The 23633-nt window shown below is 40.6% G+C and overlaps 2 protein-coding genes across 5 annotated transcripts; both read right to left on the bottom strand.

Annotated features, from left to right (window-relative positions):
- Positions 1-95: 95 nt before the first annotated feature.
- INSL5 (insulin like 5) lies at positions 96-1925 on the bottom strand. The gene is made up of 2 exons (XM_009461200.2): positions 1661-1925; positions 96-337 (listed from the first exon to the last, which is right to left on the bottom strand). The coding sequence occupies exons 1-2, from the start codon at positions 1923-1925 to the stop codon at positions 96-98; spliced, it is 507 nt and encodes a 168-aa protein (XP_009459475.2).
- Positions 1926-4238: 2313 nt separating this feature from the next.
- On the bottom strand, positions 4239-23540 carry DNAI4 (dynein axonemal intermediate chain 4). 4 transcript variants are annotated; one of them, XM_087730335.1, is made up of 17 exons: positions 23463-23540; positions 22702-22864; positions 21641-21831; positions 19440-19549; positions 19060-19216; positions 17457-17596; positions 16119-16277; positions 15449-15643; positions 13925-14163; positions 12459-12545; positions 10620-10771; positions 9388-9545; positions 9061-9182; positions 8270-8368; positions 7382-7608; positions 6439-6592; positions 4517-4616 (listed from the first exon to the last, which is right to left on the bottom strand). In XM_087730335.1, the coding sequence occupies exons 1-17, from the start codon at positions 23498-23500 to the stop codon at positions 4572-4574; spliced, it is 2436 nt and encodes an 811-aa protein (XP_087586461.1). In that variant the 5' UTR covers positions 23501-23540; the 3' UTR covers positions 4517-4571. The 4 variants fall into 4 exon arrangements, 2 of the variants coding, with proteins under 2 accessions (XP_087586461.1, XP_087586463.1); XR_015698566.1 differs by lacking the exons at positions 4517-4616; positions 7382-7608 and adding an exon at positions 4239-4284; XR_015698565.1 differs by lacking the exon at positions 7382-7608.
- Positions 23541-23633: the final 93 nt, after the last annotated feature.

Below are 23633 nucleotides of genomic sequence, written 5' to 3'. Positions count from 1 at the left end.
GTTAAAGAACACAACTGAAATAATTGTGTTTTATGTCATGATTATTTTAATACATGAAAGCTGTGACACTGAACCTCGTCAACATCTCCTGTATTTTAGCACAGGGAACTGATCTCTTTCTCGCTGCAGCCGATGCTGCAGCAGGATGTGGTAAGCAACTTGGCTACTTCGCGCTTTTTTAGCGTAGACATTTTCCTGGCGCGTTGCAAGTCTCGCTCTGTCTCAGGCTTGACGTTGTGGATTTCTTCGCTGTCAGTCTCCAGCCTCTGGTCTGTGTACATGGAGGAGTGGGCATAACCGTTGTCCTCTTGTGAGAAAGGCAAGGGATTTTCACTCTCTGTTGCATACAAATTAGAAGTCATGGAATCATGAGTAGTTTATAATATTTATCTTTACTAGAAAGACAAACCAGACTACAGCCAGGGAGCTGAAAGTATTATCCTCCCTGTTTCTGAAGTGAACAACCGCGATCTACCAGATCACTGACTACGCACCAGGGCAGTATTAAAACAGATACGCGAGGTACACATTCTGTGATTAACGTTAAAAAAACAGTAATTTTTGGATTTATATTGAAGAGTGTTCTTTGTAGGGCTAGTTGCCTTATCAGTCTTACACTGATATATTTGCTTCGAAGGGCAAAAGTGTGATTTGATGTGTCAGTGGCACTTGACCATGTTAACCTGGAACTGCTTGTAGGTTTCCTGAAATGCAGGTATTATGTTAAGGCATCAGATACCCCACAATTTCAAAGTTCCTGGATGTCCCCACTTAAATTACGCCTGCAATTCATGTGCCTTTTAAATACCACAGTACAACTGGGCACTGCCTTGTGGAGTTTATAAAGGTATAGCAGTTATCTCACTTAGTTTAGCAGTGGGGGTTTCTTCTCCTTTAATAGACGCTCAGGTAGGATGTTGCAGGTGGCATTGCTTTTTATGTTTATTTAAAGCTGCTGCTACAATAGAGTTTTCAAAAAAGGCAGATGTTACTACTTGGAAAGTGTAGAAAGCCTCTGGTCCTGTCATCTGCCTCATTTATTTTCTTTTTTCTAGTTATTTTAACCTGTCAGAGTACAAATTTCTACCAGTGCATGTAATGGCTGAGTTTTCTGACTCTTATCTAAAAATGTACTAGTAAATAATATATGCGGCACCCTGTGAAGATATTTAAATTGCAGAGTTTATATTTGACATACTATAATTTTAATTATAATATTCTTAGAGCAAGTTTCTGGTTTCTAGTGGGGAAAGAGGGGTGTGCTACTGAAGACAGTGGTGCAACTTGCATTGACTGTAGCAAGGCTTGTCTCTGACATGTAAAATGTCATGGCATAGAGATTTTCAGTGATAGCCTTGGGCTTAACTCACGGTTCCTCAGGCTGACTTGGAAAATCTTGATCTAAATGTTGTTCCTTTAGCAAAATAGCACCCTAAGCTAAGCCAAGCAAGCTGCAAGGAAACAAAAACGTGAAGTTGCACCACTTCAACTTGCTGTCTGAAAGCAAAGCCCATGCTGTTCGCGCCTGAGCTGCAGAAATCGAGGGCACAGCTCTGCCCTTAGGTACAGCCTGCAGGTGGTTTGGTTCTTCTGAATCCCCTCAGATTTAGGCACACCTTGCAGGGGGTGATAAGCCTGTAATGCATTGATTAGTACTTACCAAAGAGGTAGTGATAATCAGTCAAATGCCTTTTCCACCGGGAGCCGCCGCAGGTGAAGACGATGGCTCTGACAAAGTCCCTGCCGCAGAGCCTCACGGTGTTTCCTTGGCCTTTTCCTTCACGTGCCGCCATCAGGAGAGCGAGCAAGGCCAGCGCCAGCACCGTGCCCCTCATTCTGCAGCCGTGGTGCTTCGAGGCTGGGTGCCGGCGGGGCAGAAGGGATCTGCAAGGCCGAGGTGGGGAGTCCTGCTGGCATCCTCTCATTTATACTGACAGCCCATCCGCTCCACTGAGTAACCGCTCATTCTGAGGATGACTTAATGTTTGCTAAAAACAAGTTAATCACTTGTTTCTGGTAATGTTTTAAGTGCTTTGGGATTTTGGTCAGGTATTAAAGACTTCTTAAGACTACGTAACTGCTTTACTATAGGAACACATGTAGTATAACGTTTATAGGGTACAGGCTTAGATCAACACTGTTAATGTGTATGTTCTGCAAAAAGGAAACGGTGTTTATTACATAATTTGTAGATAATGGGTTTTGTCTCTGTGTGTTTCCCACACACCTGTGCTACCGTAGCCTGTTGCCCAGTTGTGCCTGTTATCACAGTTTAAGCAACATCAGGTCTTTTTCTGTTCGTGATCCCAAACTACAAGAGAGTTAACAACTTCCAGTGATGTCCGCAGTTGCGTACCTCTTCATTACCCCTGCCTTGTTCCCTTGCCAAGCATCCCCTTGTCAAGCTGGCAACTGCAGATGCTTCAGAGGAATCTGCTGGTGCCGGGCTGTCACTCACGAGAAAATCACGTACTGAGGGGGTTTTGTGGCAAGTGTAGGCATCCAAGCCTGCAAATGCCCTGCTATGGCTCCTAGCGCGCTACGTGATAGGACACGATCCAGCAGCACGCAGAGCATTTGAGCACAGCGACCTCGCTGTAACAAACGGTACAGAGCAGCGTAGTTGCTTGGCAGCTTGCGTCCGTAGGTATTTGCCTCACAGATTTGCTGCACAGCTCACGCGTCTCTGCAGTAAGGCCTGTGGACGTGGGCCTTGTCCAAATGGGCATAGAAAAGAGAGGGAGATGGCTCTAAACAAGGCACAGAATAGCTTCAGATCGCCGTCCTGGCCGTCCTTTTCACTTTGATAATATCTGAAAGGCAAAAGTGCGTTCACTGAAGCAGCGTGGAGCAGTGTTGCTGTGCTCTGGGACCAGAGGGCAGTAGATTGGTTATGCTGCCATGGATGTTGTTGGCTGCAGTTCCTGTAAGCTTCTATAAAAAATGCTTGCAATAAAATGCCTTAAGGAGAAAATTTGTCAATTATGAGGTCAGAAATTCTGCATTTAAGAACAAAACACATGAGGAACTTCGGAGATCTTTAGCACTTCCTAGCACCACAAGTGTTTTCCAGCACCATCATGTTACAGTTAATTAGTTTACACGATGTGCAGGGTGAATTACGATGTGTTACAGCCTTGACAGAAAGCTCATTTTTTGCCAGTAGCATCAGTAAGTAAACAGTCATGACCACCGATGGAAAATATATGGTGTATTTTGTTGAGATTTGTAATAATGATTAACACATGATTCACCTTAATGGGTGTCTTTCTTTGAAATGCACAAAGATTAATTTTATGTCAAGGGTAGGCTTGCATGTTCACTGTAAAATGTGCGGAACACAGAAGGAAGTGAATGTTAATGCATCACAAATGATCTTTAACTTCAGTGATGTGTTTAAATGTTGGACGTTTATTGTCAGGCTAATGAGAGAGTCTGAATGTTCTGTATCTATAAAATACATGTCTTGCTACATAATGCTTTCAAGAGCAGGCAGCTATTGCCTCCGTCAGCTGGCAGGCAGAGCGCTTTACTGCCAAGCTCTTGTATCGCCTAGTTCCTGCAACGGGGGAATCAGGCAATAGGGCTATAGCCTGGATCTTATTCTTAATTACTCATCTGTAGAGATGCTCATTATTTTCTGTGAGCAGTCAGTCGCTGAAAATCCTCTAAGACACCACTGTCCAGCTGGTGGCTCGCTGGGTGCTTTTTTCTGTTTCTTCTGATCTGCCCCCAAAAAAGACAGCCTGGACAGCCAAACGCTGCCTGCTTCCAACCATCAACGCAGGCCTGAGCAAGCGTTCCCAACAGCTTTTGGCTCTCCAGCTGCTGGGGGTGGGCTAGGGGAGGTGGTGAGATCTCGAAAACCACAGATCTGGCTTCCAGGGCTGCAAAAGTCAATCCTTGCTCCAGGACCACACTGTTACCTCGTGTGAGGAGCTTTCAGAAAAATGTCAGTGTGGAATAGAGTGAATTTAGACTGCAATTTTACATTATCCTCATTTGTCAGGGGTTGGAAGAGCGGGTCTCTGCTTTTGCCTGGTGTTGGATGATCTGCAGCTTGCAGGAGCACCTGATGCCACTCAAAGCTCAGCTTTCACCCTCAGCAGTGGCTTCTGGGATGACAGACAAGATGGATCTGATGAAAAGTCCATTCATTTACTCCATGATTTCTCAGGAAGATACAGACCACATCCGGTAAGGACTTCGGCTGTATGATAGAGTGGCCTATACAGGAGGTGATTCTGGCATTTTTGCTTTTTGAGTAACCCAGGGAGAAAAGACCTTGGAGGAAAAAAAAAAACAAGGAGAAAAAACCCAAGAAGAAAAGACTACAGAGACCTTTCTATTACCTTATCTGTATTATAGGGAAGGCCGTCTGTGTGTTAATACTGTTTGCCTAATGAGGGGGACTTTTAGGGGAAAATGTAGAGCACTTGAAAGAAGTTTCTAACCAGTATGGTTTCAAAGAGAAATTTTAATGATTGAAAAAGAATAAACAGTTTATGTTAATACTACAATAAGTCTTTCTTGCTGTTTACCAACTGAGAAGTGGTATCATTTAGTTACTGTTAAATAGCTACAGCAGGACCAATTATGTCATGTAAGGTATCAATCTGTAAAACAAAAGGAAAAAAAGAGCTGTATGACAGTGTAATTGCAGTATAAGACATGCAGTGATCCAAAATTCCTATTTATGAACTGAGAACAGAATTCCTTGTGCAATGAGCATCCAGAAAGCAGGCTAAGGTAGTTTTGTATTATGTCAGCTGATTCTTCTGTGGAATTCTGTTAATACTATCCTTACCTCTAACAGTGCTCCTTGAAAATAGCACTTTTTGGCAGGCCTGTTTGGATTGCATTTGTAGCGTCATACTTAGCAGCATACAAACATATAGGAAATTAATTTTCAAGGTGATACATTATGGTAGCTGTACTTAGATGTGATTGCCCCTGAAGTAATTATCTCCCTTTAGCTTTAGTTGTAGTATGGACCCTGTTGTGCTAAGCCTTGTACGTACCTAAGCCTAGGAAGACCTTGCTCTTATCAGAAAAGGGAGTGAAAGAAATGGATGATGCTGGAAAGCGGGGCTCCCTCAGCTAACAAGATTCTGTGACTCAGTGGCCAGTTAGGCCACATGCCCAAAGCCTGTGAAATTAAGCACTGATGGTTTTAGTCCTGTTCTGGTGACATACCCAGAAAATTATCCCTATACTCTTATTACCTGACTTTGCTAATTTCACCTCTCTAATTTCACCTCTCTGCTTAGAGGATTTGGGCTGCTTCATGGTGATTAGCAGGAATAAAAAACACTAATTTTATTTTCTAAGTTTAACAACAATGGCCTCACTTTGAGGTTTTAAGGGAAATATCTTTTTGCTCTGTGGTTTACAGCACTTGGCAAATGAGGCTGGTAGTTAACAGAATTTCTGAATGCATTGCTGACAATTGTGAATTCTTAATGCTGAAGACCCTAAGAATGAAGGTTAGATTACCATCGGCATTTTCTTTCTCGCCAACTTAAGTTTAGTGTTTTTCACCATGTAACTCGGGATTTTAAAAAGTACCCGCCTCACTTTACAAATTGGGCTCCCAAGTCCAGTAAGCCAAAGCTACTTGCTCAAAGCTGAAAGGACAAAGGGAGCAGTGCAGTTTGAGGCTGCAGGCCACCTACAGATAGATCCTGGAGGAGGGATCCAGCTGCTGCTGGAGTACCCAGGGTGGCATCGGAATTTTGTACCATGGACCAGGGAAGGAGGGCCCAGCAGGGCTTTAGTATAAATTAGCACTGATTTATCCAAAAGTGAATGGAAGGGGTTCACAGTTGACATCAGTCAGCTTTTACACTGCTGCTGACATGGAATCTATGCAATGGTACGATTGGAAAGGAACGTAGTTGTAAGGCAAGCCAAACTCTCATATGTCATCTGGGAGAGAAAACCCTCACTAGGGTAAGTAGTGGCTTCGAAAGGAGTGAAGGCAATACAGAGCCAAAGGGCTAATGGGTTTGCTGACACCCACAAAGGGAGACTATCTTGTTGGTGGCCAGGAGAGGGCACGTCGTTCCTGCTTTGTGAGCAAGCAAGGGCATTCTGCCAAATACAGTCACCTGCAGACTGCATTTAGAGGAAGCTCCACCTTCCTGCCCTTGCCCCAAGTGTCCCTCTCAAATCCAGCTGTGGTGAACCTCTGGATTTGCGATCAAGTGAAACCTGAAGTTCGGCGTTGACTTAACTGTTCCTGAAGTTTCTAGTGGTATGGCATGTGGAAGAACAGGAACCACCTCAGATTTTAATCTGGTTATGGAATTCTCTCTGATTCCATCTATTTCAATATTTATTAGCTAGATCCTTAACAGAACCCCCTTTCTGAGGAATGAAGTACCAGACAAGCACGCAGGCCTCTGAAGACCACCACCTTTTCCTAGTGAATCGTACCTTATTACTGTTGGGAGCAGCCAGGTTCTGCAGCTCAAATACACTGACTTCTCCTTTACTGTCCCCTACGAGAAGGCAGTCGGTGCTCTTAGCAAAGAGTACAGATGTGAATTTCGCTCTTGGGTTGGCAAAGCAAGAGATCACGGGCTTGAAGCTGCAACCCAGCAGAGGTAACAATTAATAGGTAACATTGCATTCACCTGAGTGTACTATCATGTAAAGTCTAGCAGTAATGCAGGCCTGATAAATGTTGCATGTTTTACTTTTTATGTTCTAGATCAACTCAAAAACTAAGAAGCGAGGCAATGTTTTGTTTGGTGTCTACCAGAACAAAAATCCCAGCTGCTATTGACTAAGATATCCTGGTTGCCTAAAATCTGTCCTATTGCCTGATATGTGGGGGGGCGGTTAATATTTTTATTATATGAATAATTTGCTTTTTGCTACTGCAAGATTTGGCAGGCCTCCTACTCCACTGCCAGCTTCATGCTGTCATTAATACTAAATAGTACAGACCAGCAGTACAAGGCCACAGATTAACTAAGCTGCACATGAGATGTGCACCTACTTTACAGTAGTGGGAAAACGTTGAGACTATCTGAACTTCTGACCATCCTATCTTTATAAAAGGTCCGAAGTAGCTCAATTTTGTTATTTGTCCTTTTAACTACAGAAGTGGTAAAATCTATGATTTCTGCAGCAAAAAAAAGCAGTTTTACCCTTTATCAGTTCCATGAGGCATCCAGCTCTTTCTCTTATAATCACAAGCCTCTGGTAACTACCATTTGCTTTTACAAAATGAGTATTTCAAAATGCAATGCTTTCAATAACTAAGGAAGCAAATGGCATTGAGCTGTCATGATCTGATAACAATACTGATTAAGCAATAATGCGTAGCCTTTGTGCCATTAAGTTTCAGAACCTTAAGAAAGTAATTACTTACATGCTGTCACTAAGATCCCAAATTTCTACTCTGCTTTCATTTGCTGCTGCAAATATGAAGGCTGATTTTGGAGACCACATAATGTCATGAACAAAAGCAGTGGTGGAACTGAAAGTTAAAATGGGCGTCTGTGAATCCTGGTGCCATAAAATAATGCTCCAGTCTGCAGAGCAGCTTAGGAACATGTCAGTGCTGAATGGATTCCAAGCAACTTTGTACACAGGACCCTTGGTGTTTGGGAAGAAACAAAACAGAACTTTGTGTTATTCTAGAGCTACAGCCTCACAGGATGGTTTTTAATAGTGACCTTTCATGGAAATACCTGACTGTCCTCTGACCTTAATAGCAAAACCAGCATTGTGTTATGTGTACTCATAGGAAGTTAGGATGCAGCAGATGTGATAAGACAGGAGAGATCTTAGTAATAAAAGCATTCGGTTGATTCTGTCCCTTCACCAGTTGTTAGGAGAAGCTCATGCTGAAAGGGCAGCTTCTTGCATGAAGCAAAGACTTTCAAAAAAAGAGGTGCTGTTAAAGTTCTGCCATCTTTCTCTCAGAGGTAAAACTATTTAACTGTGGTTTGCAGGACAATCAGATTGTTTTCTTACTGATTGTTTTCTTAAAATAAAGCCAGAACTAAAGCTTTAAAACAGTTTATGGTACAAGTTTTAATAAATTACTTTAAAAAAATCCCTATAGTGTAGAAAGTAATCCTGTAAGACTGTGATGCTTTATGCTATGGGAATTCATTCCTAATGTAAGAACAGAAGTTTAGGGGGTTTTTTGTTGCAGATGTTTTGTTTAGTAAATATAAGCAAAGAAACTATTACATTTGTGAACTTAATTGAACAGTTTCTTCTGTCATTACTTTTGCTATGTATCACTCACCTTATGGCCTCTGTATGTCCTTAGAAACTGTTCACTGCATGAACAAGAACACTTGTGGATATGACCCTCTTCTGTTCCAGCAAGATAAAAATCAGTATCCTGAAAGAAAGGTAAAAGTAGCCTAAGTTCCATTAACCTATCTATCCAAAAATTTATAAAGGACTGGATGAGTTTGGCATTGACAGTCCTCTGAAGAACTAAGGTGGAGTTGGCAGGATGCTGTGTGTTGGGCTGCTTGCACGTGTGCTGCAGAGGTGTATGTGCAGGAGATACAGCGGTGCCAGAATGTATCAGGTTTGCTATGTGTGTTCTCCATCTATGCAGAACATATGCTATGATTTTTGACTTCTGAAAATCTTGGACTTTCTGCGACCCACACGGGCAAACGCATGAATTCTTCAAATGCTCTGAGGACAAAATATTCAGCTGGATAAAGAGGAGAAGCACAGCAATCTAAGTCCTAGGCTCGGGAGATGTTGAACAGTCAAATTCTCACTGATTTGACCAACAGAGGAAAGCTGCCCTGGCATCTGGCCCAAAGCAAATGTGAGTAACATGGCTATAGTTGTTCACATACAGGGATTACTTGCTTGGTTTACCATATCATCCATTTTGGGTAAAACTGTTATTAGCCAAGAAGCAATTTGTTTCAGAACAAAATATGCTTTAAATACCAGTGCCAAGTCCCAGGCTAGTGTATATTAAAGCAGCTCCAGCGGAGGATCTCACCCCTGCTGCATAGTTTTCCTGGAAAATACTTTCTTTAGCCAGGATGGACTTTCTGAGCCTACCTTTGGATGGAAGTCAAAGCACATTCCAGCTGCCTGTCGAGATATCAGAGCTTCACTTTTCCTTTCTTTCTCACCTGGTAATTTTTTCTTCTCACTTTCTGTTCGCTTTATTTTCATCAGATCTGTGCAAATAGCAAGAGTTTTTGTCAAACAGGTATGTGACAGTGACAGTGCTATGAATAACTCATGCTTCTTTGAAATGCTCAGCAGCTCTTAAATGTTTGGTGTATGATAACTGGTATAAAGAATGTCACCTGAAACAAAATGAACCAATTGCAATTTCAGGTATTATTCCTCTGCAGAAAAGCTGCAGGGTAAAATGCTTACCAGTGCAATCTAGTCTTTTCTGTATAAGCCACTCAGTTATTCGGCCATCTGCTGAGATACAAATTAATCTCTCTTTTTTGCCATCTCCTGTTGCACCTCTGTCCTGTTCCACCCACCTCAGTTGCCATACAGGACCTGTATGTTTATTTGAGGATTCACTTGGACAAAAGATGCACATGAAAAATCATATATGAACAAAGTCAAGACAATATATTTAAAAAATAATTAACCTTCCACTTTGTAATGAATGTCAAGTCTTATGACAGAAATGTTTTTTAGCTTTTCTTTAAAAAAAAAAAAAATCTGAACATTGGCTGTTTTCTCCAGGAAAATTTTTCTTTTATCAAACACGTTTGATATTTAGTTTCAGGGCACTGCTTATGTGCTGACACACCTTTCATTGATACCTGAATCATTAAATCAATCTGCACTTTGTAGGAGAGTGCCCTAGACCTGGGGAGCTGCCCTTAGGGAAACATCTCCCTGATCACCCCCCCGCCCCTCATTTTCTTCTCAATTCCTGCTTATCCCTCACCTATTCTGATGCTCTCTCCATTTTTGGCAAGTGGAATCAGTGAGAAAACACCATAAGCTATCACCGGTCTCCCACAAGGATTTATTATCTGGGGCAGGATTGTCCTAGTTAGTTAGTACATGGAGTATAAAATGATACGTGGTGGTAACTTGCTGCATTTTTTTACAAATTCAGAGCATAGTACTCATTTGTTTCACCTTTCCAGCGTGGGGAACTTGCTTTGTACGCACAGCAACAGCGCAGAGAGTTTCACACCCCAAATAAGGACCAGTGGTGTTAAAGTAATGTAAGCATTTAGTGGCAGAAATAAGAATAAAGAATGATGGCAGGGCAGGGGGAGAATGGCAATGTCTGAGGATTTGGCTGTATCAGTGTGAATAGGTGGATGGGAAAAGTCTGGTTGGCCCACGCTGGCCCTTCCAGGCATTTATGCATTATCATAAATTTTTGTGTCTGCAGTTTTGCTCCAGAAAGTTCTAGTATTTGAGAGTATTGTTTATGTAGGCATTTCCAGTCAAAACTGGAAGACACTGACAAAAGTTGGAAATAAAAAAATTATGCAACATCCCTGAGCATTCACAAGCCTTAGTTATCAAGACAGTTACTATTCCCTCAGCTTGTCAGTTGTGGATATTCTTTGATTTGTTATTTGCTAAGACATGACCAAGGTGGAAGAGACGGGAAATCATAGCCTTACCTGCTGTCCAGAAGTGCGGCGTTATTACAACTCCGTACATTATAGATTGCGACAGAACCATTGTACATTCCAACTGCTAAAAGATTCGGGCTTTCCATAGAAAAATCCAAAGCAGTAACACCATGCTCACACCGGAAAATACGCTCTGGCCACTGACCAGTAGAAAAATACAAGAATGTTTTAAGTTAGTTTCTTAATTTACCTCGGTCTTCTCAACACTGGATACTAAATTGCCAGGCTCTGCTGGAAAATTCAAGTGCTGATGACCATAGTGACTACTTCTAGACAGAAATTAGGTACTATGTTCTAAATGGTTCAGTTTATTCCTTGCTGCAATGGATAAAATTAGGAAAAAATAAAGACTATGCAGAAATATGACACCGTAAAATAAGTTAGATGGGCCTACTCCAAACCAAATACCTAAAAATCAAGTTCCCTAAGATTCAGCTATGTGAGTACAGTGTTGGGGTTTTGTTTGATTGATTTGGTTTTTTTCTTTTTAAAACAAACTTGGCATTTTGGAAAATTTCTCGAGTTGTTTTCTATCTTGTAATTTGAAAGCAAGTGCCTTTCCAGTTACAGCTAAAATGCAATCTAATGCACTTCAGGTAATGCGTAAACTGCTATTTTCATGTCATTTCTCTATGTAACCAAAGAACTGATTCAGCTGTTATAAGATTAAATCCTTAAAGTCACTGCACCAAGCTCTTGAAATGGGAAACAGTAGAGTGTTAGTTTGCAAAGAACTGTATTTCAGTATGCATGCCAGACCTTATTTCTTAATATTAGGCACCTAAGGACTATGGTGACATCAGAGAATCACAAGAGTAGTTGATTGTTGTTGACGTGATAAATATGCACGGTTTGACTCCGCATGGTTTAAATTAGTCTAATACACAATTGTGGGCAAGTGAAGTTTGTAGAACAAATAAAACTGTGTAATTTGATGGCAATGAGGTGATTTTTACTGTGTTGCTTTGTGACCGAGATTTCCAAGGTTTTTTTTAAAAAACGGCTAGTTTAAAAAGGATCACTTTTCAGACGGATATGTAAAGGTGTAAATGTTACTTCTAGGAAATCTACTGTCTTTTTGACAGTATTATGAGAAGTTAGATTAGATAATTACATTATGTACTTTTTTTTTCCTTCAGCCTAACAGAATGTCATGGTACAACAGAAAATGGATTTGAAAGGGTAATCCTTAAATTTAAAATACAGGTGTTCTCTGTAATAAGAGTTTGGAATTATTGAACAAATGGTCTATAGATTTTGAAAAACAAAAGGTAAATGGATTTATTTTCACATTTGCTGTGCTCAAGACTTTTCTAGTCTAAAAAATAATTTCTACACACCTGGGTCTACCCACAGTAATAATGAAACAGATTTATAGTCTTGGGTAGGTTGCCCTAGGGATTGGAAATGGGATACAGAGATCTGCATTGCTAAGTTGCCTAGCATAGACTGGTACTACCTGAGAGTTGTAACCATCTGTTAGTTGTTTGGTGGCCTGTGTGCAATGAGTTTAGTTCCTGTGAACAGATGTCCATGATACCAAACCACCAGTACAGTCAGCACCTCTGTTGGAAGTGTCAGCTGAGAGGAGGGACAGGCACAGAAACTAAACTGCTTCCTAGAGGCACTTTCTTTGAGTCAAGGTTTAAGCACATTACTAGGTACTGCAGTTGGAATCGATTTTCCAGAAATGTGTCGTTTGGGCTAGCAAATTCAACCTTACTGGCTAGGTCTTGCTCTTTGAAACAGGAAGAGGGAAATAAATAAATAGTATAGCAGAAGCATGCATTGAAGAAAAAGAAAGAAAACAAACTGGCTGCTCGTTACCATGGGGTTCTTCAATGACCAACAACAAGCCAATCCTTTCTTCTGTTCTTTAAAATCAAATGCTCCATAACCAACAGCTAAAAGATCCTAAAAGCACAGATTAACAGATATATCTCAGTTTAACTTGAAGTTCAGTTGTGTATTTTTAAAAGGCAACTTTCTGCTAACAGTGGCTCTCAGTGCAAAGTCTGGAAAAATAACGGTCATGTCATATGCAAGTAGAATAACACACAAGAAGAACAGAATTTTGGAATTTCTAGAATACTGCAAATTGGTTCAACTAAAAGTGCATTCATAGTCACTGTCAGTTGGGTTTCCAATGCCCCCTCCCTGGCCATCATAAAAATGTGTCCCTCTCCAGAGATGAATATACATTATTCTATAACCATATTTTAATGTGCAGTATTTAACGGACTATATAATAATACTTCTAGTTTTCTCTCTCAGCGTTAGCTGTAAAAGGAGCTTCAGTGACCACCTCAAACTCCTAGCTTTTAGCCATCTACAGTGGGGTCCAGTGAATTCTGTTCATTCCTTTCCATAAGTAGAAGTAAGAAACAGCGGCAAGACTTTAGTCTTCGACTCCATTTTTTTTTCCTACACACAACAAGTAGTTTGTGAAATGAACACTTTAAAAGTAGGGATTTGTTTGCCCTATAATTCTAAGACTGAAGTCTATAAATGCGTCCAACTTTATAATATCTGGGGATCTGGTGTACTAACAGTGTGAAATGGTCTTTATTTTCTTTTTTTCCCTTGGGGCAACCTTACTTACAATCTTATATCCTCACTTGCTTTTTACCTTCCTTCCATTCATTATTTTTGTTGTGGCCATAAGAGAGCTCTGTTGGAAAAACTGTGCCTTGCTTTACTCTGAAAGTGGAGATGTCTGAGTCATTCTCACCTCCACTGAAACTGAATTAAATAAACTTGGGCCAGCTGCTCAGAAACCTGTACCTGTTATTACGCAGGTAATATATTATCTTATCCTTAAAGTTTGATGAATGCCACTTTCTTGGGAAAGTACTGTTAGAAACAAAGATGTGGTATCTAAACTATCATTAATAAACTCCATCAATGGTGATAAAGTTTAGTAGTAGGGGTTTAAATTTCAACTTCCAATTCTGTAACAGACCAAGTCTATTATCTTAACGTTGTTGTTCAGGTGACCACCCATAGTAATCTGGACCAATTACATTAAATTGTGGACCAATTAAAGCTGTTGTGATACATTTGTAGGAAAAGCCTAGTGCAGCTCTCTAACCTGTAGAATAACAGCAATATTATTATATGGAAGGACAAAATACAGAGAGTGAGATGCAAAGACAACCTACCTGACTGTAGAGATTAATCCATCTCTCTGAGATCCCTCCCAACAAAGTACTTCAAAACCAGCAGTTTATTTACACCAACAGTTGCTTATACCATTTTGTAAACAGCTTAGAAGAAGCGATTTGTTAACTCACTGGGTTTACTTTGCTCCAAGCCATACTGCTCACACTGTGACCGTTAGTTATATCACATATATATGACCACAGCCGTTCCAATCTGGGAGGTAGAATTTCTTCTGGTGTTTTATTCAGATCTGACAGAATTGATGGGTCAATGAATGCTTCCTTATCCTTCTTTTCCTTGTCATGCTTTTCCTGTTTAGTTTCTTTCACGGCTGCTACGTTACCACTAGTGTCTGATCTAACATCGGGATCTAAAATGCACAAATATGGTAGAGTTTGAATAGCAACATTTCACTTATCTAACTCCAGTCACTCACATTAGAAAAAAATTTGCCCTTTCAGCAAATATTTTGCAGCAAAAGAAATTAAGTGAAGATTCGAGGAATTAAGACATCCTAACTTCTAAAACTGTGGCTAAAATGTTGATAGGGACATAGATGATGGCTGGATCAGGCTGTAGTGTGCCAGTTATGCTCCAGGTGTTTAATGAGTGGATTTAGCTACCCAGCAACAAGTTATGAATTTACGTCCACCCCCACCAGGAATGTTTCTAATATCTCGTATTTAAAAATTTGTTTAAACAGGGATTTTTTTCAAGTCAGATGCCAAATTTTAGAGAGCCACACTTACGCATCAATGCTGTAACACCGTAGCTAAGTTACATGATGTTATAATAAGTTGCTCATTACTTGGGAAAATTAAGTGTAGAGCACATTTTTAGACTGCGTTTGCTAAGTATTTTTTTGTTTACTCACCCCTTTATTTTATGTAATGTGCAAACCATAAATTGATCTCAGATCACTGTTAACAAAATAAGAACACAATAACTGCCATATTGTCAGAACAAAAGTCCTCCTGGCCAGTATCGTGCTCCAGCTGTAGCTAGTTGCTGAAGAGTGACAGAATAGAACAGGTTCATTGCCTGAGAAACTGAAACTCTCTATGACACGAAGAGGTACAATACAATAAAAGCAGTATGAATCTGCCTTTTTTTTTTTTTTAATCCCTGTGTTAACTTGGAACTCCTGTAAAAGGTAAAATATTACTCAGCGCTTGGGTCCAGGTAATGCCTCTTACAGTCTGCAATGAATGTACTTGATGTTAGACACTGAACATCTATCAGGCTAAAACTTCTGTTTACCATCAGTCTCCTTATAAAATAAATTTTTAAAAAACTGTGAAAGACATTCCAATGCAAAAAATGGTTGGAGAAGTAGCAGAATTAATCTGTATCTTAACTGTCAGGAAACAAGTTTGACTAATATTTTGAGTAAGTGTCAGTTTGTGGTGATAAAGGGAGATGAGCCAGCTCAGAACTCATTCATTCAATTCTTCCACCAAGTATGGTAGAGATGTCTGTTAAAGTGAATGTAAAACTGCAAAGTTCATGTTGACATCTCATAAACTCTCCTTTCCTTTGCCTATTTCTTAATGACTTGTCGTCTGTAAAGCCATTCGGTGAGGGACATATGTCCATTACTTTCAATAACATGCAAAGCCTTGTGCTGAAAACAGGGTAGCCAACAAGAAACAAACCTATAAGGACAGGAAACTGCCGATAAGCTGCAAGTTTGGGTTGAAAAATGTTCTCCATTAGAATCCTCTCCATGAAAAATAAATCCTGCTGAAATTTTTCTGATGTTAGTATAGCTTCTGAATGGCATTCCTCCTCTTCATGGATTCTGGCAAGAACAGCACCTTCTGTAATCATTATAGAAGAAGTTGTGCTGCCTGATGACAGACAATATGGGAAAAAAAAGTTTTAACATGATAATACTTTGCACATAAAAGTCAAGGGGATAAGAAGTCTCCTCCTCCTCCACCTGCAAAAAGCACAGAATGATCTATCATCATCAAAATAATTCTACTGTTAATTTTTTCTTGGTTTAATTTTGTTTTCTTTTATTGCTCAAATACTCAGTATGACGAGATGCTTCTGGAATTTTTCACAATTGGTGTTTTGCTTCTCCTGTCCTACGTAAGTTAGTACCAGCAAACTTTGTCACTGGCTATTTATCTTTATTTAAGATCATTAATGACGGCATTGTACAGAAAAGGTCTTGGTGCAGACCTGTCCAAGATTCTTTAGCAAACTCTCTTTCAAGTGCCAGACAGGCAGACCAAGCATTTTCCTCATGTAGTTTCCACCACACAACACAGTGATATGCATGGTTTAGAAGGATGAAAACACCTGGAAAAATGTTACCTCTGCCAGAAGAGACAGATATAGCCTGATCGTGCTCTTTGGTTGTATGAGATTTGCTGCTTTTCCCAGTTGTGGCTCTGCTACCTTCTGCTTTTGACATAGGTTCTATTTCTGATACGTTAAATGAATCGTACAAGTCCCAGGAAGTGACCATCGTCCCTAAAATGAATTACACTGTATTATACAAGTCTCTTGTTTTGGTACATTATTATAAAGGAGTACATACAGCTGAGCAAAGATTTACTTTTTGTACTACACTCCCAGCTGTTTGGCAGAGGGGCTTTGAAACCAGCTGTGGGTCGGACAAGGCTGTAGCAACAGCTGTTGTGTGATTGCAGCAGCTGCATCAGGGTCTTCTGGGTGTGTGGCTTCCCTTCAGCAGGGCTATCTCCCAGTGAAACAATGCTCCGTAACTTTGCCTTTGTGTGCTCAGCTTTTCAAACATGGGTTGGAATGAGCCCCGCTGATGCTTAAGGCACACAAAAAAGGGGAAGATATATTTTCAAATCAGATTAATATCTATTTTACTTCTTTTTTTTCACTCATTTTACATACACTAAGGAACACAAAGGAAAAGTGTTTGGAACAGCATTCCCTATAGTTTTCTTTGGCCTCCTTCACACAAAAAAAGTCCATAGTGAGGCAAAGCTCAGCACGCACATCTAAAACCTAGATACTCCTCTATAATTTTTTAGAGCATTGAGATTGAACATTTCGTAAAATTGCATCTATCTTGTGAGACTGCCAAGATTTTCTGCTTTCCCTAAGATTTAAAATCTCATAACAGAGGTTCTTTTCTTCACATTATGGCAAATAGAAATAGAAACTAGCATCACTGAAAAGTTAAGGGGAAAAAAGGGAACTGTGTCTGTCCTTTCACATTTCAAGAGCATAGATGAGTATTAGGTGAAGTTCTGCCTCCTAAGCAGCACGCTCTTCTTGCAAAGTGCTGAGGCAGGCAGGACACAGCAGCTCTCAGCTAGTGTAATGACTATTTTATTGCAATGGATACAGTGCACCAGTACCAATGTTCAAGTTTTAGGAGGGGCAGAAAAGGCCATCACAAATCACACTAGCCTGGCTGAACTTAAAGCTCTGAAAGTGAAAGTTGAAGAAATGTCTTCTCCTGCTTAGAAATGGAAGAAAGAAAAAAACCCTTTCCTCAGTATTCTACCTGTGTGCAGAGAGTCTTCTGAGGTCCCACAATCTAGCTGTATGCTAAATATTTAATAAGTAAACTGAATGTAATAATAAACCCAAGTGCCTATGGTACAATGTAGTAAATGAGAGCCTGTTCTTATTAAATACCCTTTCCTATATGGTACTCAGAAAGTTTACCTTTATCTTCCATGATGATTTTGTCACATTGCACTTCCTTGTTCTTTGCGGCTCCATTAATGGTTTGCATCATTTTTTCTACAAAGCGATCATTACCAGGTCTATTTTTGCAAATGTCAACATAAATCTTATTCCGCTGCCTCAAAAAAAAAAGAAGTCTATATTGACTTTCTGAAAAACATTTGCATTCCACTTCTCAGTGTATTTAACCACAAGTTGAACAGGAGAGGATATTCCATGTCATAAATTTACTGCTTGGGTTTTTTTGGATTGCTAGGTTTTATTTCACTCTATGTATTGTCTTTCAGCAGCTATTTCTGACCTTGTGATGGTGTTCTAAAACAGAAATGGCCTGTAGAGGTAGGCATCAGCAAAAATCCTTACTCCAACTACCTCTGCACTTTGATGGAGTTCAGAGGAGTTCAGAAATATGTAGCTCATCCCTTGGGAGCGAAAGGCAATGCATCCAAGAGACAAAAATGAAACTAGTACATTTCTATTTTGTCCAGCCCTTAGGTTCTGTAGGAATGGTCAGTGGGAATTGTGAAACTTTTTCTAATATTTTGGTTTCAAAATTCTAACAGCAGACATAGATTATATCCTGCCTGAGTCCACCAACAGGTTGCTGTGCTCAGGAAGAGTCACTGTCTGTTCCTATACAGTTGGCAATATGTGCTGTGTACACCAGCTAAGTCTGATTCATAGGATGCTTTTCCTCTTCCTTCTTCCCCAAAATCACACTAGTGTGATTCACAGACAGTGGGGGTTGGAGTCCTACCATGAACTTTGTGTGTATACTAGCAGAAAAAACTCACTTAGATAAGTTGTTTGACTTGCCAGCTGCAGCACACTGCATCTCAGGCTTTGGGGCTTACGTCTACAAAAGCTGTGTGACAAGTCTATCAGTCTGATATCCATCGTGGAGAGAACTTTGCTGCACTCTGTCCCAGTCAGCTCCTGGGAGTAAGCCAAAAAACTCTGTGTTCTGGGTTAACTCCCTACCAAAGTTCATGGTAGTCTAGGGAGGAGGCTCTGAAGTGGAAACACACTAGATGCAACTAAGGGGAGACACAATATTTTAACAGACAAGGTCATTTGTGGTGGGGTGAGGTTTCTTCTAGCTAGGAGCACTGTGAAGAGCTTCAGAGGAAGCCAAGGCCTACCTCGTTTGTTTATGTCTTTGTTATTAATAAATGATTAGCTGTAAAGCTACACACAAGAATCAATGCAGAGGTTTGCAGTTTCTTAATGTTTTCATTAAAATTAAATTGTGTAATTCATGTATACCACACTTTTCCATCTTCTCTTTCCCCCATCCCTTTTGTGTTCTCTTGTCACCATCCCCTGCTTTGGCTAATCTGCCTTAATTTATCAGTGAAAGAGGGTATGGATTTGATCAACAAGATGGAGTTGTAAGGAATTTAGGCTGGCTTGGCAAGAGAGGCTCGAGCCCAATATGGCTTTAAACAAAGGTGAAATGACAAATTGTAGTAGTCAGAACACTGAACCTACGTGTGAGCAGCCTGTTCTGGACTTTGCGATCAGCAGAAATTGGGTGTGCTGAGCGTACTACATACATGTACACGACTACCAATATACATACAGAACTCTTCCAGCATCTTCTGATTCTACAGACACCACAACAGATGGCATATCCAACATCCAGATAGTTTCCGTCTCGGTGAGGTAAATATCCACTCTCCTATCTAAGTCTTCTTTTGTCAGTTGTTCTTTTATCTCCTCTTGCCTCATCTGCACATCTGAAAAATTATATGAGGTTAACAAGTGAGACCTTTTCTGCTCTAAATTTAAATAAGACACATTAATTCTAAAAGTATTGTAATGATCAGGAGCCAAAACTTGTGAGGCACTGAGTTCCTTTGAAGTACTGGCCATCTCACATCCACTGACTGCAGTGTCTCACAAATCAGAGTGTTCCAAAGAACAGTTTAAATCTATAATTATACAGCGTATGTTCTTTACCAGATAAGCTAACAGTTGTGTCTCGTCGTGAGCCAGGTTCTACTGTTTCATCTAGTACGGACTCAGTTGTTGATGCGTTTGATATAGAAGTACTGCTGCTTCCATGTGCCCTTCAGTAACAAAGATATAAGCAGAATTAGTATGTGAGAGTCCAGATGTCAGTTAGCAAAGCACTACAAAAATGGCAGCCTTGTTATCAGGATAAACCACAGAAGACTGTAATACACACATACAGTGACGCTTGCGTTGGAAAAGAAGTCATAGAAGGCTTAGGAAAGAAAACAATGAAATGGTTTGAAAAAGACTTTAAAAAGAAGAATTCCTCTGGCAGCATATCCTGAGGCATTAAACAGCTGATGGAAAAGAAGCTGTTAAGCTCTCAGATTCATTCTTAGCATATAATAACATGAAGTGTTGGCTACCTACTGTGTGATAACGCATACCCACAGATAGCACTGTTCTCAACCAGAATTAAGATCCTTTGGTGCTTTGCATGTGCTGAAATGTCTTTGAAATGCACAAGAAACTCATCTGAAGGGGTTAGCTTGTTAACAAAAATAGATAATGTTCAGAGAGGGGATAGCTGTGATAACTAGAAGTAAAACTCAAAATTTAGGTACAGTTGAGAGGTTTGTCAGCAGATTTTCTGTTCCTCAAAAGCTAAATGTGAGCAATTATAAATATACAAAAGGCATTTGAAAAAGACAATTTTTAAGATTTGTATTTAAAACTAAAGTTAAATCATTTAATTTTGTTTTTTAAATGAAGAGCTCTTGTCTCCAAAAAGGATGCGTTTATTTTTCAGGAGATACCTTGTATTTTTAAGTCATTTTTTTGGTGTATACTCGCTCCTGGTTAATATCTGTACCTCTAGGATTATCCCTCATCATAGCCACCCTAGGAAGCATGACAAAAAGATAGTTCCCAAAGAGCAATTTCTCTTTCTCAGAAATCACAGTGGCATTAACTTTGACAAAGAAAGCAGTAAATAATGCTTTTCTTTAACTTGTATTTTTTTCCAGTGCTGACTTCAGTAATCTTTTAGTCCTTTTGATTAAATAAATAGCACCTCCGCTCCACACAATTTGAATGTGTACACACCGTTGGATAAAGTGATGTGGTTCATTAATTTTAAACACATATAGTTATTACCTTCTTTTGCATGACTTAATTGAATTTGTCAGCCTGAAGATAAAATGGCTCAAGTCCACTGACTTTGTTTATTCCCTCTGTACTGAAGGTTTGTAAATGAAAGCTAGTAAGTACTGAAACACATAATTTAGCAGTTTTCACTCAAAAGTTTTTGTACAAGAACATTTTTTGAAATGGATGCACATAATCACACAGAGGTAACTTGCTTAAATTAGTTTAAAAGAGAGGATTCTTATTATGTTAACAATATTTTGATATTTGAACTGAAAGAGACAAGTTTGTAAAAAGGGCTGTCTGTACTCAATAAGTACCATTAAAACTGACAAAACATTTTTAAATGAATGTGTATCTCTTCAGTGAAACCAGACCATCTGTTTCCAAAGCATTTTTCCATACCGACAGCTAAGCAGGTATTGATATATTCCAGTTTTTGAAAAAACAAGCTTGGGAAAGGCAGAGAACATTTGAACTAGCTAAACGGAGTATATTAATGAGCTGAAAATGCCCCTTCTCAGCTGTACAGCCTTGCTCAGGCAACCAGAACACAACCTCCTCTACCTTTAAGACAGTGTTTTCTCACATATCTGTGCATAGGTTCTATCACAACTTTGTACACAGGCCTAACCACTACAAAACCTTCAGTTTGGATGTCTGCATTTTTTAACTGTGAGGTACTCATTACCATCTCTAAAAATGGCCCATTCTGGTATGTTACATAAAAAATGTGTTTTAGGAAGGAGGATTTGAATAAAATTAGAAATATCACAGGAGTGTGTGCTGCAGTCTGCTTTATGTATGTATTAGCATTTCAGCAGTAGTTCTGACATAGTCAGCCACAAGTACTGACAAATTCCATTTATTCTCTGTTACTATTCCTCAAATTTTAAATGATGACTATGACCGGCAAGTTTCTGTATTTTGATAACAGAGTACAATCATTAGCCCTGCACAATTATTCCAGCTCCCAACCTCTCTGAAGAGAAGATGTGTGGCCGCTGCAGGGTAGGAACCCTGTGAGACAGGATTTAAGAGACAGCATATTGACTTACCTTGAGAACGAAGTTAAACTAGCATTCACTGCTGATGTCTGATGTGTGGAAAAAGAAGAGAGAAAAACAGATCCTGTGGCCTCAAAGTAAGCACTTGATGCTAAGAGTTTGCCTTGCCTGGCTACAACAGTATTTGGATCTGAATGGAAGAGTGGATGGGGTGTCACATCCTTTCCTTCATCATCAAAAACCTGAAGAAATATTTAAGTAATGATAACAGTTTCACTGTGTTCCCAAAACAAGCAACAGTGATGACACTTGCAACATTTTATCTTATCTGGAAGAAAAAGAAGACCCTGATCCAGACAGGAACCTGACAGAACAGATAGGTAACCCCTCTCTGCAAATGATGCCTAACATACAGCAGGACGAGGGTGAGGGGGTTTGCATTCCTGCTTTGCCTTTAGGGTTCAGCCTTGAGAAGGCTGACACCTTTGCCTGGGACTTCTTTGGAACTCTCTTTATAGAAATGGCTGCAAAATATCTGGAAAAACTATATTCATCTCACTATCAGAGCCACTTCTTCTTTGTCAACCCTGTTGTCTTTTCTGGCTTATTTATTCTATAATGACTACCAGGAGTGGCTTATTGACTGTAACTATTCGTGTCAAATTAACAGTACAGCAAAAGCAATGAGAGAAACAATTATGCATCTTTTTTTTTTATCATACTGCTCAAAATATTTTATTGTAAGAAGGTATTCAGTAAGGTCTTTAAATGACTTTCAGATTATGTTATGGGAATCTTCTTTAGGTAAAGACATACAGGTGTTACAGTCAACATATCTCACATAGATTTGAAAGCAAGTAGCTCACAGATTAGGAGGAGGACTGTTAGTCTGATTTTTTTTTTATATTTATTCTTGCAGATTGCTTTTGGACACTAATCACCATCATTTCAGAATGGATTAAGCTCTTGGATCATTTTCTTTCTCCACAGCTCTTCAACTTCAGACATGCCTTTTCTTTCCTCCTCCCTCTCCCACTTCCTTTCTGACAACTTTTAACATCGGCAGTAACCCACATTTAAAACTTTTTAATAATAGTTTAATGGCTTCTCACCCGTATGGCATACTTGTTACCCATGAGAGACCCCCTGTCCACAGCTTTGCCATCAGAAGTCGTGGACTGGCTTCTGCAACTCGCTGCTCTATTTGTGTAGATGCCACTTAGGATGCTCGCTCGTCTTTGGCCACCAGAACTTGCTCCTGATCCTTGCCTTACCCTGAAATCAGCCATAGAAGTTGTCTTTCAATCAACAAAATACAAACAACCAAATATGATTCCCAAGTTACTTGTCCCTTAACTTTCATGAATGGTTTAAAAGATTTAAACTGTTCAGTGTGATAATCCTGAAATACCGTAATTCCTTCAGAAAATCCCCGTTCAGCTTCTAAGGAGGCTTTCTTAGGCGGTGATAGGAGGAGCAAGGTGGACAGGGGTGGGGGCAATGCCTGCTGTAAAATAAAAGCCTAGAAGACATTTTACTGGTATTTGGTTTCCTGGAGCTAAGCTTACAAACGGGAACTGATGTGGCAATAACGGGGCAAGACATGCAGCCTGTGGCTGCGTGCGGGGCCGGTTGCACCGGCACGCTGTCGCGCACTGCCGCCGGCTGCCCGCTCAGCCCGGGACACCGGCGGGAGCCCGCCCGCCTCTCTCCCCCTCCCTCCCGGCCTGCCCCTGCCCGCCGGCCCGCCGTGTCCGGAGCCACCTGAGGGAGAGCCGCGCGGCAAGCCCCGAGCCGGGACAGCCCTTGCGCGGGCTGCCCGCGAGGAAAGCGCTGCTGGGGACCCCCGCACCGCCGGCCAGCGGCCACTCACGGTGCAGGCCGCCGCCGCCCGCCGCCGGGGCCCTGCATGGCGACGGCGCTCGGCTGGGGCAGCGCGTCGCGCGGTAACCATGGCAGCGCGCCCCAAGACGCGGCGCGGGGATTGGCTGCCAAGGACGGCGCCACCGATAGGTCGGGCCGCGGCGCGCGGGCCGCGCTCTCT

This window comes from Nipponia nippon, unplaced genomic scaffold (assembly GCF_047370975.1).
Source record: "Nipponia nippon isolate SJK-2023a ecotype South Korea unplaced genomic scaffold, ASM4737097v1 scaffold_5, whole genome shotgun sequence".
NCBI lineage: Eukaryota > Metazoa > Chordata > Aves > Pelecaniformes > Threskiornithidae > Nipponia > Nipponia nippon.
The sequence above is the reverse complement of the archived record's forward strand: the minus strand, read 5'-3'. Positions and strand labels throughout refer to the sequence as shown.